The sequence below is a fragment of the Psittacula echo genome (genome assembly GCF_963264785.1).
Source record: "Psittacula echo genome assembly, chromosome: 3".
In the NCBI taxonomy this organism is placed as follows: domain Eukaryota; kingdom Metazoa; phylum Chordata; class Aves; order Psittaciformes; family Psittacidae; genus Psittacula; species Psittacula echo.
In genome coordinates, this window is record NC_137736.1 from 100,655,613 (window position 1) to 100,677,208 (window position 21,596).

At 40.2% G+C, this 21,596-nt stretch overlaps 1 protein-coding gene across 1 annotated transcript; it reads left to right on the top strand.

Moving 5' to 3' along the window:
* Window positions 1-764: 764 nt before the first annotated feature.
* MRPS31 (mitochondrial ribosomal protein S31) lies at window positions 765-21,019 on the top strand (the record flags this gene model as incomplete). Its single annotated transcript, XM_080613449.1, has 7 exons — window positions 765-883; window positions 3,323-3,613; window positions 4,162-4,320; window positions 9,175-9,321; window positions 11,762-11,835; window positions 15,523-15,666; window positions 20,808-21,019. The coding sequence occupies 7 exons, from the start codon at window positions 765-767 to the stop codon at window positions 21,017-21,019; spliced, it is 1,146 nt and encodes a 381-aa protein (XP_080469575.1).
* Window positions 21,020-21,596: the final 577 nt, after the last annotated feature.

Sequence of the window (21,596 nt, forward strand, 5' to 3'; positions counted from 1 at the left end):
AATCAAAAGCGCTGTACAGGCTGAAACCTGGTGGTTTACATTTAATGTTTTTAGTACCACAAGCTTTAGAGATAGGTGAGAGACACTTGAATTAGCTGGCTGTAAAGGAATCAACTTTTGAATTTCTTAAAGCAGCTTATGCTCTGACATAAAAAAATCCTCTGTCCTTTGGAGAGGTAACTTCGCTCTTGAGATATGATGGCAGCACAGTTCTGGATGCTGCTGTCTCATTTGTCCTCATCGGTACTGCTGACAAGAGTCTAAAAAAGAACTCTTTTGTGAACTTAGATCTACATACTTAAATCCCACAAAATCGGCATGTGTCGGCCACTCCCCTGCTGGGGCAGGACTGGTGTCCCTAATGTGGATCCAATTTAATGAGTATTCAACGATGGAAATAACGGGAACCATCTGATGAGACACCTGAACTTAACAGACACGACTCTTTCTCGTTTTATTTCCTCAAAATAATCGTTAAAGGTAGGGGCTTTGTAGCAGAAACCATTGCATGTATCTGCTCTTGCAGCTTCCCCGAAGCTCTTCGGTGTCTCCAACCATTACATGCTTCACAAGCGAGACTTGCTCTATGCGGCTGCGACTCCTGCCACCGAGCGACCGGGATGGTTTTGGCAAACGACCGGCAGCGCCGGGCCGGGCGGAACGCTGATGCGCGGAACGCTCAGCTCAGCTCCCTTTCCCAGCCGGCGGCGCCGGGGGGACCACGTGTGGGGACGGACCGCCGCGGTGGCCGCGCTGCGGGCACAATGTGGAGCCGTGTCCGTGGCTGGGGTGGTGCGGCCGGGGGTTCTTGCGGGGTCGCGGTGCGGGTCCTGGCCGGCCGGGAGGTGGTGGGGGTAGCGCGGCAACAACGGAGCCCTTGCAGGTACCGTCGCCTCCCCACAACCCTTCCTCGGCGGTGGTGGTGGTGGTGGGGCGGCTTTGCTGTGACTGGGCCGTGTCCGCGGCAGGGCTGCTGCCTTTGGAGGGATAGATGTGCTCGGCTCCCCGGGGAAAGCCGGTCCGGTTCGCCGCAGGTGGGGCCAGGGCCGCCGCGGCCTATGCCCCGAGGGCAGGTTGACTCCGTTGGTCTCCGCGTTGCAGGCCTCGTGTTTCAGCGGCTTAGTGCCGTGACTCTGTGCCTGGACCGGGCGGATGAGGTGCGGGGGGCCCGCCCGGTGTTCTCGGTGCCGCCTTCAGCTGCGCTGGTCCCGGGTGCCGCGGGGGTTAAACCCGCTCGGGCAGGAAGCAGGGCGGGCCCCAGTCCGTGTGTCTTGTGGGGGCAATGCGCTACCGACACCGGTGGGCAGAAGTCATGGGAGAGTGAAGCCAGGAAGAGGAGAGTGGTTTGGTTTGAGTTTCTACCCTGAAAGAAAGCAGATTTATATTAGATGTTAGGAAACTCTTTACTGTTACGGTGGTTGGCAGAAGTTGTGGCTGCCTCATCCCTGGAAGTGTTCAGGGGTGGGTTGGATGTAGCTTTGAGCAACCTGGTCTAGTGGAAGGTGTCCCTGCCCATGGCAGGGGGTTGAAACTAAGTGATCTTTAAGGTCCCTTCCAACCCAAACCAGTCTGTGATTCTCTGTGACCTGAGCATAATTTTACACAGTGTGTATCAGCAGAGTGGTACTGCCAGTTGGCAGAGGTATGTCCCCAAAGCACTGGCTAAAAGCAGTATTTGGAAGTTGTTTTTTTTTTTTTTTTTTTTTTTTAAAGATTTTAACTGCTTTTGTTATACTTTTTTATTTATTTTTTTTTTTTTATTTCAAAGCTCCTCAATATTTTTGAACAAGCTCCAATACTGTGATAGCCTCCAGGTTGGATGAGGCCTTGAGTGGCATGGTTTAGTGTGGGGTGTCCCTGCCTATGGCAGGGGGGTTGGAACTAGATGATCTTAAGGTCCTTTCCAACCCTAACTATTCTATGATTCTGTGAAAGAGCTTGGTTTCTTTTGCAGTTGTGTTTGCTTTCTTAAGTGAGGCTTCTGAGCATAAGACAAAGCCGATGGTAGGTGGAATACAATAACAGAAGCTGCAGTGTACTACTGGCTTTAAATGTTTAAGGCTTGCAGTCTTACTTGGATAAATAGCTTTAAGGAGGATGCAGACTGAATTAATAAAAACCATGTGTTTGAAAAAGATCTGTGGAGAGCAGCTCACTGTGAAACAGCGGGACTCCTACCAACAGGAATGTGATTCTGAAGTTGTCGGTTCTCAACATCGAAATTTAGGATTTAATGCTGACAATTTATTAAGTGCAGAGCGACTGAAGTAATAGCATGGTGCCTGCTGAGAACAGCAGATTACTGTTTTTAGGAGATTATAAATATTTATATTTTAGAATAAAATAATAATAATTATTATTTATTGTGTGAGGGGGAGAGGTGTGTAAAAATTCCTTCAGATCTATTGAAGTGCTTAATTTTGAATCAAATAATTGTAATTTTTTTCTTTATTTTAGTAACTTGATGGTGATTTTTAAACAACAAATGAAGTAGTTGCAAATTTAAGAATTTAAAAATTTAATTTTAGAATGTTAAAGAGAACAGTTATTTGACTTTTATGGTAGTTTTTTCCAGGGAATGCAGTTGTGTCTGTGTTGCAGCAGCATCCCAAGCAGCTCCCTGCTGTCCCTGGCTTCACATCCTCACCTGCCCCATGTCAGTTTTAGCTTCTTTACAGTGATTTGGTAAACTAGGTAAAATAGCTGTTCCAGAGGGAAAAATAACTGAAATAGCTTTTTTTGTTAGTTACTGGGTTATCTTGCAGCAGGATTGATTTCCCCATATGTCTGCACAAATGCCTGGCTGTTATATTGCAGAGCATAGGATAGGGGGATATGATCCATACTAGTGCCACAAGTATGAAATGATGTGAAGCTAAATCTGTGTACAGTCTTTTTCCAGGTGGCTGAGAGTGATCTCTTTGTTGTCTCATTTTAAGAGTTTCAGTCAGTATTCTGTAGTGCTCATGAATCTAAATATGAGGTACCAGTAGATTCAAACTCAGACTGCTACCTAATGCAGAAATACTTTAAAAGTTGTAAGTTCATAGATTAAACACAGTTTATTTGTGGAGGAAATAAAATTTACTTGATTTTTGTGATGAAGAAACCATAAATAGTAAGAATTTTAAATAGTGTCTTAGTCCTTCTCAGAAGTTAAAAGGTACATGTTTGACATGTACTTAACATACTCAGTTTGCACTCAGGCCTAAGCAGTTGTAACTGATGGGGGTTTTGTAAACTTACAAAATTCAGCCTCAGACCTTATTTGTAACCTCTGACTTTAATTTATTTGTTTATTTAAATTTTGTATATCATCTAGCAAAATACAGAAACTCTTCAGCACAAGCAGTGTGCTTTCTACAGAGGAAGATAAATCTACCCCTTCCAAAGACAGCACCACTGAAGTGGCGTCAAAGAAAAAGGAGGATGCGGCAGAAGCACCAAAGAAGAAGCTGTTAGACATTATTGGTAACATGAAGGTAGAAGTGAGCTACAGGAGGAAACTCCAGCAGTTAAAAGCACAAGAGATGAAAAAGCAAGCCATAAGCAAGCTGGAAAGCCCAGACAGCGAAGGTGCTGTGTTTCAGAGAACTAGAGAAGGGATCCAGCGGTAAAGTATAACAAACTTCTCTCAGCCTGTTTTATCTTCTTCTTCTTTTATTTTTTTTTTCCCCAAATTGTTTTTTTCATTATCTAAACCAAAATAAAGCATCAAATGCCATTTCCAAGCATGGACAATAATCTTGTGAGGGAATGTGGTATACAGATGTAGATTGCATTAAATCACAGGGGAGAATCTGGACAAAAGATGGTGTGTGCTTTCTACCAAAAGCAACCTTTTTCTTGGGTGAGGCTCTTGAAAGGTAGCAATAACATCTGTGGTCTCCAAGCTTCGCATCCAAGGAGCTGTGCAGTGGTGTAAGGCTGCCATTTTCCCAGCTGTGAGAACAAGGCCTTGTTGGTGCCATTTGGCAGTTGATGGTTAGGACAGTATGGGGTAAACCTGGACGCCCCCCTGGCCACTCCCATTTGGGATAACGTGCAAGTGTAACTTCTGAGTTTTTAAGACATAAAAGTACAGAAATGTCAATTTAAATATATTAAGGCTTTCAGGTTGGTTTTTTTTTTGTATTTCCGTATCTGTTGTGTCTCTTACAGAGGCAGGCCTTTAAATCCAGAACTGGTTGAAGCCGCTTCTGCAGTTGCATCTTCCCTACCACTCGACAAGAAGCAGATAGAATCAGAACTACTTGCACAACTAAGACGACACGAAGAAACCACAGATAAACAGAAAAAGGGGGGAATTGTTAACTTACGGTCTGTATGTTGAAATTTATTCTCAATAATGTTTGACATTCTGATTTTGCACTATCATTTTGAAGGTGACTGGGTTCTGTCTTGGAAATATGGTGCTAAAAGATATATTTGCAGAGGCTATCCTTGGAATTAATGATCATTGGTCTGGTTATACCAGACTCCCTAAATTTTGTCATCATTATTCTAAAATGGTTTTGCAGAAATGGAATTGTTTTCCTGCCCAGAATTATTCCTTTCTTGGACAGGATAGCAAAATAACATTATTTTTTTTATTCCAAGCTTCTGAAATTCTCACACAATGGATGGATTTGTAGACGTTTCAGACATTCTGTCTGGACTGGTGAACTTTCATGACAGCTCTGCAGAACAGAATGAGAGCAGCTCTGTTTATAGCCCCACCCTTCCTTTCAAAACTTTCCAGTCAACCCAAGAAACTCATCTCTTGGCTTAACTCATTTCCAGTGTGGCTTTCAAACAGATGAGAAACATTTGTTTGGAAACAGAAACAGTTGGGCATACTGCTCTTTTGGATGATGGCTAAAGAGAGGATTTTCGTTATATCTTTCTTTTTTCCCCCAGCTAGGATTCAGATAACCACTCAGAATATAAATCATTAAATCCAGGTGAAATGCTGAACTAAAGAGAATACTGGATCTCAGCTACATAGGAATGTGAAACCTTTATTTATGGTGGTTTGCAGTCTGAACTGCAAGCTGCTTATCTAGTTTTAGTTTATTCTGTGAAAATGAATTTGTCCTAAACCAGGAGTTAAGTTTGACCATGTATTATTATTTACAGGTTGCTCTAGGGATCAGTAAAAGATCTTTGTATGTTTATCAAGGTACTGCACACGGAACAGCTAACAAGCTGTTGATGTTTGTGGCTGATGTTTGCCTTTTAAGTGAGTGAAAACTAAGAAAGTGTGACAAATGATTGCAGACAGCTTGTGTTAGATGGTTGCAAAGAGACTGGAATATATGATGCTCAGTGAATAACTTTGTTGAACAAAATGCATGTTCTTCAGAGTCTGTGAAGTGAAAAGGGAGAAACTGTGCAATTTTACCTTTTAGCCTGTGTTCATGATTCCCTACCAAGTGCTAATGGTGGTAGTGGAGAGCAGAATGAAAGTGTCTCCAAACCTGGGAAGTCTGTGCTATTTGAGGAGGAAGTATGGATTTAGGTAGTACATGCAAGCATTTCTAAAGGACACACACTGTGTGTGCACTGTTTCATAATGTCCTTTAACCCTGAATATAGAAGATCTTCTTGACAGAACCTTATCTCTCCATAGGTTTTTGGAGCCAGAATTAGTAGTTTTAAAGTTAGAGGTCTGGCTGCTATATGTAAAATGTACGTGTTTCTACTTTTTTTTTTTTTGGTGCAACATTGCAGAAAAATTAAGAGACCCTTCCTAATGTAGAAAGTATAAATAAGGGACTATTTTACACAAAGCAGATGTTCGTTAAGTATTAGTTACTAGTGAGGTTGTGCCATCTCTGTCACTGAGGTTTTCAGAAGAGCAGAATACAAAAATGTCTTAATAGCTGCACTGGCTGTTGGTGGCCAGCTTAAGCATTATTAGAACCTACTTCATTACCTGATAAGATGTTGGAGGACTGTACTGATACAACTGAGCTGCTGTGTGCAGTGGCTAACCTCATATGCTTCTGCATCTATTTGTTGAAGTATATTCTTATCTAAAAGTGGTTCATCTGCCTACTGGCATCAAGGACTCGCTGTCCTTGCCACCCTGAAGCATTTACCCAGCCGTGGTTGCTGTGAAAGAAGGAAGGTCCCTAAGGAAGTTATAATGTTAGCAAAAAGACTTTTTTCTCTTGAAAGAGTGTTTAAAATCTACAGAAATTTAAAAACTGAAGTCCCTGCAGCTGTATAGTGTCTCTATATAGTTGATTGATGGATTAAGATGTGCTATTACAACATTTTATAACATGCTTGTGGATGAGTCACTATGATTAGAAAAATGGTTAGAAAAATGCATTTTACTCAACCAAAACCAGCCTTTTTGGTTGGCTAGGAATGCCATGGTTGGCTTGCTGTGCTTTTAGTTGGCAAGTTCTACTCTGTGGGACAGCTTTGTGCATGAGCTTGTTTCCCCCTGGGAATGTAGATTCTTTTTTCTTTTCTCTCTCTTTTTCCCCCACTGTATGCTCAGAAGTTTCATTTTCTTCCTTAATAGTTAGATAGCAGTTTGAAATTCTTACCAGTAAATGAGTTTTCAAAAAACACCAGTGACTCCTGGTGACTGTCATGACTGAAAACTTGGTCAATAGTAACCTTTCTGAGATAAATGTGGTACTTTCAGCTTCCTGCTTAATGTTTAAAAATGTTGATTTTAAAAAGCCCAGCAGCTCTCAGACTTTATGGACATGACTTTATGCTCCAGAATACCTCAGTCTCACAAGGCACTAAAATGCTTTTAATGCATTAGAAAGCAGTTTTATTCATACATGATTGTTTTGTGTTGAATTTTATTTGACAAGAGAACATGGATAATTTAACTTTTCATTTTTTTCCAGTTAAGGTTTTGCATTCAATATACTGACACACTTCAAAACCCAATATGTATTCCTCCATTACTTAAAACTATTTAAAAATGAGACACCTTCACAAGCAGTAGAGCTGTATAATGCTCAGCTGCAAAAGATTGGGATACTGCTATTTTGATTTATGATTCATGATAAATCATATATTGTTCAGATATTTTAGTTTGTACTATTTTTTTCTTCCTGGGATTGTGGCATGACCTCCAGAGGTCACTGTTGTATGCAGTTGTCTCATGCCTTGTTTTGTAGGCAGCGTCAGGACAGCGTGTTCGCTAGGAAGGGAAAATATTAACAATACAGGAATTCATTTTCCTGAGTGTGGGATGAAGTTTCACTCAGTGGAAATTACAACAGCACCATACCAAAATAAAATCTGCAGCACTACAAGTTGAAATTTTGGCTCCCGTTTTGGGTGAAGAAGAAAACTAATTCGGAGCTTAGGCTAAAGTATATCCAAAGCTTATTGGGTCTCCATTTTTAGTATTGTAATTATTGGTTGGTAATCAGGAAGGAGAGAGAATGTGTGGTTGTTACAAAAGCTCTACCCCTTCCCATGTCTGGAAGGCAGAAGTATCTATGAACTTAGGTTTTTGACGTTATGCTGGAACATGAGGTAATATCATGTAATACCTAACAACTGAAGGTACACTGGGGTTGGAGTATAACTTGATAATCTGATGTTTTCATTACAAAAGGCATTAAAAACACCTTTGTAGTTTTAGTTAATACAGGGGCAGTTTAAACGATGGAGTAATGATTGTTGGTGCCAGTAATGTTCATATACTCATAATGGGGTAACATTAGAACTTTCCAGTGAGAAATATGATGCCATTGACTGCATATTCTGATAGCTTGGTAGCATAGCCTGTCCAGACCTACTCTGCAAAACCACAAATAAATCAAGATCAGCTGTGAGGAGAGCTATGAGCAAGTCTGATCCCCCTGAAGCATGGGAACACTCCAGCCTTTCAGGTCACAGCTGAGTCAAGCATTTGGGCTGTGCTGCATGTGGCTGACCTTAGTAATTATGTCCCCTTGACCCTCAGAAGTGTGTCAAGTCTCTGGCCCAACACCAGCTCACTAATGCCAGTAGGCACTTAATAGAGTGATTTCTAGTGTGAGATACACAACAGATCTGTAATTGTTTTGTCTTCAAGATTAAAATGAAAATATTTTAAACTTATTTTCAGATGCCTTCCTTTCAGAGTAGGTGCTTGAAGAGCTATGCTGTTCTTGTTCTGCCGTTGGAAACCACATCTAAGAGCAAGGAGAAATCCTACTGTGTTGCTGTGGCAATTAGCTTTTACAGTTTTCCAGAAGTATTTCTTGTCAGTGAAATCTCTTTTGACTTAAACTGCCAAAACCATAGTTTGGATTTCATTCAGATTTTCATAAAATGGATATTCGGTATTTTTGATTTGGCTTGTTTTTGATTTTTTTAAGACTGTATTTCTGTCTTCTATCTTGAGCACTGCAATTTTGCATGACTGCATGTTACTGGAAGTGGTTGGCAGAGAGGATAGCTGTGAGGAAGAATTACCAGCTTGGTCTTTACTAACCAACAGACTTACTAGTTAAGGTGATTAGGTGGTGGAGGCAGAAAGGTGGTGTGCTTTGCCCTTTGTTGTCAGAATGAGCTGCATGGAACGCTTGCTGAGATCAGAGCATTTGCTCTTCACATATGATTTTGAGTACAGAATTACACAGGAAGATGTGGTCTGTTAATGCTCTAATATGATTACGCAATGCAGCAGATTGCAGTGGATCAGGAAAGGTGACCTACTAAGTAGGGTGGCATGATTGACCCATGTCAGCTGATGTGTGAAGGCAAGCTTCCTTTCGGCCTGCAGCAGCACAGCTCTGTCCCTAGGCAGTGTTGGTTCGTGTCAAAAAAACCTGGTGGATTTTTACCTCCCTAGTTCAGCATATTTCTTGTATCCTCAGTTACTTAAGCAAAACATACATAGTACACTCTGTAAATACTGGCAGATATATTAATTTTTTCTATTAGTTGGAAAGAAAATGATTTCAAAGAAAGCTTTCACTGTAGATCTAGTAGGCTAAAATAGTACTTTTCATTTAATGTGTATAGAATGTAACAACTGAGGTTGTTTAAAAAGTAAGACTTGAATGTTTGACTTAAAAATGGGTGTATTTTGTGAGGAATGTAAAATTCTGTCTTACAGAGGCTTATGAAGCCAATTGAGAATAGAGTTTCTGATAATACATGTGGCAAACTTCCTTGCTTTGTTGATATGTTGAGTTTTTACATTCATGTTTTTAATTTCAGCAACGTTATTTCAGAAATGGCAGTTAAAAGGCAGTCACCAGCTCAGAGAGGTGTGAGAATATCTAGTCGCATTTCCTTGGACTTTGATGAGGATGGTCAAAGAATGAAGCCTGGAAGATTTTCACCTCAGTCTTCTGACTCTAGAAGGTATTTTTATGAGACATCTATTTCAGTGTATCATAGGTAATGAATTGTGACTTCCTATAAAGAACAAATTGGAATGTATGCATTGAGCCATGTAGATCATGCAAAAACCTCAAAGAAGTGGCTTACAGGCAGTCATTAGAAGAATGTAACCTGCTTGCTTGAAATGTTTCTGAGTAACTTCCGTGTTCTGGAACTGCCAAACTGATAAGGTGTGTTAGGGAAGCATCCCTTGGGCCTTTTCAATGCTATAAGGCCAGCAAGCAGTGTTTTCTTTTCTGATGCAAAGCTTATGGGAAGTGCAAGAGGGGCTTCTTGTAATGGAAGTTGAAGGGAAGAAGTGTAACAAGATTCTTGTCCAAGCCCTCTTTATTTTAGATACTTTGGTCCTGAAGTTTTCGTTCAGTTATAAGCTGTTGGTTTCAGGAGCAAGGGAACTGATTTCATTATCCACTGCTGAATATCTCTATAGATGTTTTTAATCTGGGATAATTATCAGACAGAGCTGATAAGTCACATGAAAGTAATTTTGTTACTACACTATGATTCTTGACTGATTATGAGAAATACTTTAAAGTGTTGGATTGAAAGTTTTTGAAAGTTTGAAAAGATAGAAATAACATGGTCTAAAAGTATAAACATGAAAACCTGAGCTGTTACATGCTTGTACAGTGTGTATTATTTTATATCTTTGCCACACTTTTTGACATACTGCAAAGTAAATTGAATTTCACTTATGTTTGAGAACATTTATTAAATTTATGATATCTGAGAAGCTGTCTCATTCTCTTTGTGTGATGAAACTGTACTGGGTATATAACTTCAGGAACAGTACCTTAAAATAGTTTTATAATGAGCAAATTGTCTTCAGTCTTGAGTTTCCTCCTGCATCCCTGATAATCTAATGGGTATACTTACCTGTTGATAATATGAAAATAATGGGTCAGGAAGAATATCTAAGTTTAAGTAGAGTCAGTAGATTTCAATGAAATGAGTGATGTTGCTTTATAATCATAGATTCATAGAACAGTTAGGGTTGGAAAGGACCTTAAGATCATCTAGTTCCAACTCCCCTGCCATGGGCAGGGACACCCTACACTAAACCATGTCACCCAAGGCTATGTCCAGCCTGGCCTTGAGCACTGCCAGGGATAGAGCATTCACAACTTCCTTAGGCAACCCATTCCAATGCCTCACCACCCTTACAGTAAAAAACTTCTTCCTTATATCCAATCTAAACTTCCCCTGTTTAAGTTTGAACCCGTTACCCCTTGTCCTGTCACTACAGTCTCTATTGAAGAGTCCCTCTCCAGCATCCTTGTAGGCCCCCTTCAGATACTGGAAAATATATAATAATTTGAATTAGTCACTTCAAAATAAATGTTCTTCCAAGTCCTGCTTGTATCTTTGGCCAATGATTTTGGGAGTTACACACAGATAGGAAAATATAATCCTAAATCAGCATTCTTTTATGGCTCTATAATTAGATTGTTCTGTGCTGAAATAGACGTGGGGTAGTTACATCAGGATATAACAAACACAGGTTTGCAGAAATCTACGGTAAATCCAGAGATGTGAAATTTTAAGGTCAGGAAGGGCAAGTAGTGCCAGAGTAACTGTGAATATATAATGGCATGAAGTAGGAACTATTCAACAGAAACCTGGAAGATTCTGTGATTAAAAAAATCATTTGTTCTAAAGTTCAGAGTGTTCTACAGTAAAGGCATTGGTTTTTCTTTGTTACTGTGTATATAAAAAAAACCCTGATTACTTGTTGAACTCTTGGATTTGTAAAAACATTTCTAGCATAGGCTTATGCTAAAAATAAATATGATTAAAAATAGGTCGTCAGAGTTTAGTATTTTTATATTCAGAAGAGAGAGCATCAGGGTAATGCTGTTTAAAATGTACCATACAGATATACTTTGAAAGTTTGCCATGTGGCAGAGAAGGTGGCTATGTAATCTTCCAGAAAGGCTATTTATGCCATAATTTGGGAACTGTTTGATTTAGCTGTTGCCTTTTCTCTTCCTGAATTGTGCAATATTTTTTACAGGGAAAAAACCCAAATCACCAGATTCACTTTTTAGTTGCAACTTTGTAAAATTGCTTGAGTTCTGGGTTTGATACTGTTTAGATTTGTTCAGATTCCTCAATATTTCAGTAAAAAATGACTGCAGATATAGTGTTTTGATTTCTGCTCATTCTTTTACACAGAAATGTTTTGGGAAGCTCTGTTACAGACAAATAACAAAAGTCATAAACACTTTCTCTGGTTAAAAGCCTGAGGATTTAGTGAGAGTCACTATCTCTATTTTTTTTTTTTTATTCTCTCCAGACATCTGCTAGTTCATGAGAATATTTTGTGCTTTTAAATTTGTTATCTGGCAGTGTTGTGAAGTGTTGTGAAATACTAAATATCGGTTTTCTTTTTTGTTTATAGAAGTCTCAAAGTAGGAAAGAGGCTTAATATATTCACTAAGGCTTCTACAGAAACACAGAGCGCACTGAAAACAGGTTAGTGGAAATTCAGTAATGAAAAATGCAGTGAAGCCATGTTCTGCATTTTTAAAATATCAAGAGATTCACTGTTATGAAAAAGACTTACGACCTGTGAGTTTCCTGCTTTCAGACCATAAAAAAAATGAATAATGTAACACTGAGTTTTGCTAAGCAAAACTTACATGCAGTATAATCGATAAATGTTTTCTGTACTAATCAGGATATTCTGTTACTGAATCTTCAACTAGATCAGGTTGTTCAGAGCCCCATCCAACCTTAAATGTTTCCAGGGATGGGGCATCTACCACCTCTCTGGGCAACCTGTTCTGGTGTTTTGCCACCCTCATTGGGCATGGGCAAAAATCCATCCTTATATCTACTCTCAATCTACCCTCATTTAGTTTAAAACCATTACCCCTTGACTGTCAAAATGGGCCCTACTAAGAAATTTGTCCTCATCTATCTTACAGATCCCTTTTAAGTATTGAAAGGCCTTAATAATGTCTCTCTAGAGCCTTCTTTTCTCCATGCTGAACAACCCCAGCTCTCAGTCTTTTCCTTGTAGGTCAGGTCCTCCAGCCCTCTGGCCATTTTTGTGGCCCTCCTCTGGATCTGCTTCAACAGGTCCATGTCTTTCCTGTGCTGAGGACTACAGAGTTAAATGCAGCACTCCAGGTGGGGTCTCACCAGAGCAGAGGGGCAAAATCACCTCCCTCAACCTGCTGGCCACACTTCTTTTTGTTGAGCCAGTTGGCTTTCTGGGCTGTGAATGCACATTGCCAGTTCATGTCCAGTTTTACACCACCAGCACCCCCAGGTCCTTTTCTGCAGGGCTGCTAGCAATCCCTTCATCCCCCGGTCTGTATTGATACCAGGGGTTGCCCTGACCCAGGTGTGAGGGACCTTGCACTTGGCCTTGTTGAATCTCATGAGGTTCACATAGGCCCACTTGTTGAGCTTGTCCAGGTCCCTCTGGATGGCATCCCTTCCCTCAGGCATGTCAAATGCACCACTCATCTTGCTGTCATCTGCAGATTTGCTGATGATGCACTTGATCCCACTGTCTGTGTCATTGACGAACATATTAAACAGTACTGGTTCCAGTACAGGCCCCTGAGGGACACCATTTGTTGCTGATCTCCAGCCAGACAATAGGCCATGGACCACTACTAATTCCTTGTGCACCAAATACACATGCCAAAACTCATGTAAGATTAGAAAACTAACAGCAAAACAGGTATGACCCACCTTCATCTTCACTGAATGGCACAGCTCTGCAGGAGCATCCATGATGCCATATGAGGGGGATAGCTTTCACACATGTAGATATAGCTTTACTATAGTTGGGGTTTTGGCTAAGAGGGTGTGGATGTATCAAGTCATCTAAAGAATTCCTGCTCTCACTTTTCTTTCTGAACAATGAAAATGTGCATTATTAGCACTTGTCTTTAATACACTCCTTTCCCTAAGCTATTCCAAGGCCATTTAGGGGAAAAAAACCTCCACCCAAACCTGTATTCCAGTTTAGTGACTTAGAACTATATATAAAGCCGGCAGCTGCAGAAGAAGTAGTACTCCTCTCTGCTATCTCAGAAAATGATACATATTTATTTCCGTTTCAAGAGTAGGACTGTTGGCTTTTGCCAGATTCTAGCTGAGTAGTTTCCTCCTTTTTTTTCACGCTTGAAACTGCAGGGAGAAGTTAATTTGGTTTCTTAATTTCTTTACTAAAATGTCACATAGTGCTATTTGCATATTTTCAGGCAGCTGTGAGCTTTCTGAATGCAGCCGCTTCTGTGGTGGACTATGAAAGCTGCATATTAGAATGGAATTCAATTTGCTGGTTTTTAAGACTGTCCATTTCCTTAAAATTGGTTCATTTTACATAAGTGATGCAGTGTTTGTTTTTACCTGTCTTGATAAATATGATGTGTGAGTAACTGGCGTTTTAATTGAATCAAATCTGCTCGGAGAATTGAACCTTTCTTTTTTGCATAAGACAGTGCAGACTCACTGGCACATGGTAGTCACCCTAGATAAAAAGTTGAGATACACTTTTTTTTTAACACAAAACTGGAATGTGCACACATTGTGTAAGAGAGCCTAATGACAACATTTTTTTTGGCATTGATCTCAAGAAATACCAGTGTGATACTTGATACCTTTATGCATTTGATTCTGTTTTGGCTCATAGTAGTGGGGATAATGAGTTAAAATATTGTTTATACAGAACAGAAAACCAAATTCTGTGTTACACGTTGAATATTTATTTTGAAAACCTGAATGTTCACTGGAAAGTGAATTGTCATCCTGACAAAAACTCGTAACTGTTAACATATCAGTAACTGTTAACTTAAAATGTCAGTATTTTTGGTTTCACAGAGGTGAAAATACAGTGTTTATCACCTTTACTGCAAGCTTGAAAAAATATTTTCTGCTCTCTTCTAATAAAAGATTTATTAGTACAGCATTATTAGAAGGTATTCTTTAAGATGCAGACAATAATTTCATTCTGATACAGTTTCTCATGTTGTCTCTTATCTGTATTTTATTCTTGCCTCCAGCCCTCAAATCAAAGTAGGCATCTAGGGAATATAGTTCTGGCAATTTCACTGCTAAGTAAGAAATAATTTGCAGAAGTATCTTCTGATTTAAAAATGAGACCACTTTTCAGTATGTAAAAATATTGTTTGCCCTTTCATTTTGTTTTTTCCATAAAGGAGGGGGGGAGGTTTTTTTAACTCATTTGAGTTGTAAGCCACTAAGCCAAAGATGAAATTGTATCTTAGTTTCAAATACTTGCACTTACAAGTAGTAAAATAATAGCTCATTGGCATTGATCCACGTCAAATGGACTGTAATATTTGAATTCATATCAAGAACTCTGTTCTAAGGAGCTTAGTGTGAATTGATAACAGAGGGAGACAAGAAGACAAAGGGGAACACGACTTAGGCCAGCTTATGAGACCGCAGCCCAAGTCACTGGCAGTGGTTCCTCCCTGTCCTCTGGTAACAGCTTGTTCCCTTCACTTCAGTGATGCGATTCAGTCTGGGCTCATGACCAGTTCTCCTGGGCGGAGGGACAGGAACTCCTGAAGAGTAACTCTGCTGCCATATGACTATACTTCGATTAAAAAAAAAAAAAGGTATCAGGAGAGATGCATCCCTAAAGGGATTGTCTGACTCTGGGAGAAAAGGAGAATAGGAATTCGGGATTTCTCAAGCCCAGGAGACAAAAACTGGGACGCTCACAAGTGTTGGGGAAAGAATTGTCATCAGTAGATTGAGTTGTCTCCCTGAAGGAGAGTATAGTCGTGAAGTACCTGAAAACTCCTGTAGTAAGCAAGATTCCTTTAGCAGAGTGCAGCTGTCAAATTCAGAGTTTGTCATACATAGAAGTTGTGAAACACTAAAAGAAAAAAAGATCATGGAAAACCTAAATTCCTGTTCTGTGTGAAAGGTCTGAAAAGAAATTGTCACCTAGGAGTTCAGAGTACATTTTCATCAGGTAACTGAGACTTTAATGTTCTTTCATATCAACAGAGAATTCTCATTTGAGAAAGGTGATGCTGGCATCTAAGGTAGAAAAATTTTCACAGCCGAAAGAACTAATCTCTGTGAAGGTTAATGTTAAAGAACTTAGTTTTAGCTAGTGAGAAGTCTTTAGCTTGCTGACAGATCTTTATAAAATTTCTTTTATAGTATCTTCACCAACTATCTGGGATCTGGAGTTTGCGAAGGAGGTTGCAGCAGTAACTGCACAGCCTCCCCGAAATGGTTTTGAGGAGATGATTCAGTGGACAAAAGACGGACTACTGTGGGAGTACCCAGTTGACAATGAGGCTGGTATGTGCACTGTTAACTTCTATTGTCTGTCTATATTTATCCTTTTTTTTTTTTTTTTTTTTTTTTAAGAATTAGAGCATGTTATGACCTCTGACTGCTTAAACATAGCGTTTCAGCTATGAGTCATGCATTTGAGAGTAAACAAACACAACTTTCCAACTGTCCCAAATCAGAGGTGCTTCAGATGAACTCATTCTGGCACTCTGCAGGTGAAGTCCTCCAGGTGGTTTGGCTGATCTCCCCTTTTTGGCAGCAGCCAGTCCACAGAAGTTCCCTCCCTCCAACAGTCCTGGTGCTTTCAACACCAAAAGGCCATTCAAGTCTATTACATAATACCTTTTACTATGCAACTTCTTTGAAAAACCTGAATGGGGAATCTTAAAACTGCTGTCTGTATTTTATAATGCTGATTCTGTTCTTTGGTGTGGCTCTCAGACCAAGTGGCTAGCCGGATCCTAATCAGCTATCTGCCAGTTCTGTATCTGTGCGGGCTGAGTGTTGAACAGTTACTTGCTCCCTTTATTCTGTCTGTTTCATAAGAATAAGTAGCCACAATATTAATTCACTCTGGGCATCTATCTTCACTAGACATCTTTGTGCACAGTATTTATTTTTAGTACCAGTAAAAAAAAAAAAAAAGCTCTGTGTGAAGTTAAGCCAGTGAGAGAGAGTGAATGCTAAGGAAGGAAGAACAACTACACAGAGCAAGTGCACACTTAGGAAAAGGGACTTCATAACTTCAGGGAGGGCTTGGCTGTGTTGTTTGTTGTTTTGTTTTGGTTTTTTTTTAAAGACTTTAAAGACATCACACAGAACTACTTTAGAATGATCCACTCACTGAAAGCAAAACAGGTTGGTATCTGAAGCTAGGAGTCTTTGAAAATCTGTCCTATACTGAGTTGTAAATTGCATAATGTGGTTGATTGTTTCTTAATGTTTCTTCTCATCCTATTTTGGCAGTTTCTTCATAGAATTTAATCACTGCTCCCAGAATTGATCAGTTCCATCATGTGGCAGTCTGAGTATACTCTAGTCATGTTTTGCAAGCTGAAAACCATTGTGGCTAATGGTTTTTCTGTTGTTGTAATGTGGCTGGAACCCTGCTGTCTGGGGCCATAAGTTGACAAAGTGTCTTTGGTGGCCAGTGGTTTTTCTCTTGCAGCAATGTGGCCGGAACCATGCTGTCTGGGATGAGGTGCCGAATGGACAAAGAGTCTTTACATATATTTAAACAAGAGTCTTTATTGATTTGTCTACAAAGACCAGTCGTGGAAAATTCCAGTGGAATGTTCTAAAATCTATCACCTCTCAGGCTGAAATACCAGGACAGTAAATTCCAGCTTATCAGAATGCCAGCCACAGGCTGTTAATCAGATCAGGTGTGTCAAAAGCTTGAGAACCTCACTCCAATTACATCAATGTACTATAATTTTAGTGGCTTCGCAAAAGAGAGATGCCCCTTCTTGCTGTTAATTTTGCAGTTTGTACCGATCTTCTCCCTCAATAGGAGGACATGATCTCAGCTTGTTCTCTATCATCAAATGTTTGGGTTTTCTTTTATGCCACAAACATGTATAAGTTTTCTGTTGAAGAAGCATGTATACTCAACTTCTAGCATTATGAAAGCATTTAAAGTTTTAGATGAAAGAAGACCGCTTATAACTGTTATACGTGGCTCCAGAGCATCTCTGATGTTCTTGTTGGAATGCTTTACTGAGGTGCTGTGTTGTGCTTTGAGATATCAGGGCAAGGTCAAGAGTTTTTAGAACCTCTCTGGCCTTGGTGTGAGCATCTGGAGATGTGGCTAGACATACTGGCTTGCTGCAGTGGCCAGTAGCAGTCTTCCCCCACCACCCCACTGCCCTGTTGTTTGTTTCTGCCTGCATGACCTTTTCCTTACCTGATGCAGTTAAAGGCAGAAAACTGCCTTTTTTCGCTCTGTCTCCCTGATCTCTGATTAATCTTTACCAAATCAGCAAGCCATTGGTATAGCTTGCATAAAATTGTTCTCACTTCTCCTCCATTCTGCTTGCCTCTTCTGCTTCTAGTAGCTTTAGTTCTGCTCCATGACTTGCCATAGAATCATAGGATGAATCATAGAATGATTAGGGTTGGCAAGTACTTTAAGATCATCTAGTTCCAGCCCCCCTGCCATGCGCAGGGACAACTCACACTAGACAATGTTGCCCAAGACTCTGTCCAGCCTGGCCTTGAACACTGCCAGGGATGGAGCTTTTATCTTTATAGCATGTCATCAACACTCCCTACAAGGATGGACACCTGAATTTGAGATACCATATTTAAGGCAAGGTTGATCATGTCTTGGAAGGGTTAGTGTTTTAGCTAGAGAAATTCCCCAGACTTTCTGCATTGTAGTATGTGGGGGATTGGAAATAGGATATTGAGAATGGGTGACTTCTTGCTTTGAGGTTGATGAAGAAAACCTTTTACTTTTGACTCCCGCCATGCATGTTTTTTTAAATTAGTTTTCTGAGGACAGTGCAAGAGAGGTTGAGGGACAGAGGGTTCTTCCCATGCCAGTGGAAGTTATGGCTTGCTGGAGGTCGGGGAAATCATGCCAGCATATCTCATCTAATCAGTTCCCACCAGAGGTTTCAGCCTCTGATGCTTTGGGGAGTTGTATATTTTTTGTGATGCACACTTTATTTTTTTTGTGTGGATTGAAATGCATGAAATATGTGGTCTAACAGAAATGTTTGGACTTAACCCTTCATCCCCAAACCATATACCATGTGTTTGAATATATCGTGTGTTTGACAAATGGGAGATGAAAATACACAATGTAGTATTTCCTTCTGACCTACATATAAAGGTTTAATTTCTTTTGGGTTAGAGATAAAAATTGGTGAAATCATTAATGAGACATAATCTCTTCTGATACTCTGTATCCTGAAAGGAGACCATCTAGAGGGCCAAATTTTACTGTCAGCATTATGTAGGTTGTTGCAGTAGTGAGTTCATTGGTTTAGTTCTCTTGGATTTCTGTGACCAGCACAAGTATGGAAATCTGGAAAAGATGTTAGCTTGTGAAAGCAACCAGTAGCATCCAGGTACAGTGAGATTCCACTAGGGAAAGTCAGTGTGGGTGGCATCATGAAAGGATCGTTCCCCCATGTGCTCAGCACTGGTGAGGCTGCACCCTGAATCCTGTCAAGGTTCTGGACCCCTCATTAGAAGACAGATGTTGAGTTGCTGGAGGTCCAGAGAAGGGCAGCAAAGCTGGTGAAATAATGCAGACTTAATGAATACAAGCTGAGAGACTTCTCCATCCCAGAGATTCAGAGCAGCCCTGCAGAGAAGGACTTGGGGGTGTTGGGTGATGAAAAAATGAACATGAGCCGGCAGTGTGCACTTGCAGCCCAGAAAGCCAACCGTATCCTGGGCTGCATCAAAAGGAGCGTGACCAGCAGGTCGAAGGAGGTGATCCTGCCCCTCTACTCTGCTCTCGTGAGACCTCACTTGGAGTATTGTGTGCAGTTCTGGTGTCCTCAACATAAAAAAGCCATGGAACTGTTGGAACAAGTGCAGAAGAGGGCCACGAGGATGATCAGGGGACTGGAGCACCTCCCATATGAAGATAGGCTGAGAAAGTTGGGGCTGTTCACCCTGGAGAAGAGAAGGTTGCGTGGAGACCTCATAGCAGCCTTCCAGTATCTGAAGGGGGCCTACAAGGATGCTGGGGATGGACTCTTCATCAGGGACTGTAGTGACAGGACAAGGGGTAATGGGTTCAAACTTAAACAGGGGAAGTTTAGATTGGATCTAAGGGATAAATTCTTTACTGTGAGGGTGGTGAGGCACTGGAATGGGTTGCCCAGGGAGGTTGTGAATGCTCCATCCTTGGCGGTGTTCAAGGCCAGGTTGGATGAGGCCTTGGGTGGCATGGTTTAGTGTGGGGTGTCCCTGCCCATGGCAGGGGGCTTGGAACTAGATGATCTTAAGGTCCTTTCCAACCCTGACTGTTCTATGATTCTATGTGCATCATTTCTTCTGAAACTGTTGAAGCTCTAATGCAGGAGAAAAGCTAGGACTGGCATGGCTTAATTACGTCAGTTTTAGTAGTCCTGATTTAATGTTGTCAAATAATATATCCTAGTTAGTTATAAAAAACCTGTACACTTATGTCTGTGGTGTAGATTTGCCAGTCTTGTAATCTGAAAATTATATATCTCATAATAGATTTTTACTTAAAGCTGCAAATGTCATTTACAAATTTAGGGTCAAATAGAAATTTTCACGTACCTCTAACTGAAGAAAAATCAGTTACAAATCCCAGTTTACTTTGAGTTTTTTTGTCTCAGAATTGGGAACTGTGAAAGCAGCCAATTTACATAGGAATTTGTAGAACACGAATTGTGTCTTTGTCATGTCTTTGGCATCATAGTGTGGACAACAGCAAGGGAAATCCACAGGACAGAGAACAAAAATTTATCATAGTATCTGAGCTGTGCTTGTTTAGAGATCTACAATAATCTCTTGTTCCTGTTGATGCTGTTGAATGCATCATATTTTGCTCTGGTTGCAACTTAAAAGTAGCAGCTGGTGAGCTACATGACATTTTTACTTCAGCATACACTCACAGGTTCAGAGTTAGAAAAACAACTTTCTGCGCCCCTTTTTATAACAATAGGATGTTAAAACCATGACTTGGAATGAACATGGAAGTGTGTTCGCTATTCAGTATTAGATACTTCATGAGGTTGCCTCATTTGTTCAAGACTAGCTTGTATTCTTTAACCTTCTGCAGAATTTAGGCAGTCAGTATTTCCATAAAGCGTTCATGAAGAAGGTGTCCCTGACGTAAAAGGTGGTACCCATGATGAATCAAACTCTTCACATATTGAACAAACTGGGTTTTAGCAAGAAGATTGATTTATTTTGTTAATTATTCCCCCTGCTTCTGCCCTGGCATCAGCTTTCAGCAGGACTACCAGCCAGAGAGTTGAGGTAGATACTGTTATAAATGAGAGCACAAAATGGGAGTAATATGCTAGACAGGACTGTGATAATGCTGACATGTTTTGTGTGATTTCAGATTATTTGCTAACTGTAATTCTTTTTAACTTTGTTAAATTTGCTGTTATGATAATAACTTCGTCCTTTTTTGTCTCTTCTCTTAGGGATGGAAGATGATGCTGAATTTCATGAACATATCTTTCTGGAGAAACACCTCAAAGACTTTCCCAAGCAAGGACCTATTCGCCACTTCATGGAACTAGTTATCTGTGGGCTTTCGAAAAACCCACACCTCAGTGTTAAACAGAAGATTGAACATATTGAGTGGTTTCACAAGTATTTTGAGGAAAAGAAGGAATATCTTAAAGACATTTGAGACTCGGGAAAGTGTTTAACCTTGAAGTAAAGAATCGTTACATCAAAATTGACGATTTCTTGTAATGGAAATACAGAGTAATCATGTGACCTGGAAACTGTATTTTAAAGAATAAACTGAAAGGTCATACTCTCGTGTGTGCATGTCCACGTATGTGTCGGTATTTTTTGATGACAAATGAAGGAACTGAAAAGTATGGCTTTTGTAGAATGTGCATTTAAAGTTTTGTTTACCCAAATTGGTGTAATTTAAACACAAAACTCATCTTCTGACCATACAAAATACTGGGTCTGCCTCCGCTTCCTACACCCTTCGCACTTGGTGCGTATCTTAACAGGTTTGATCTCTTTTTCCATTCTGGAAAACTTGCAATGCTTTCCTTTTTAACTCTTGATGCAGCTCTAATTTTGAAAAGCTGTTACTGAGATAGTAACAGTTTGTTTTGCTAATTCATGAAATACACTTACTTGGATGGTATTAATCCTTTCTATTCTCCTTTCACTAGTTGTCTTTATTGGTTCATTTAAAAATTTTTTATAATGAGTAAGTCATTTGAATTGAATGTTTGTTAGGTCAT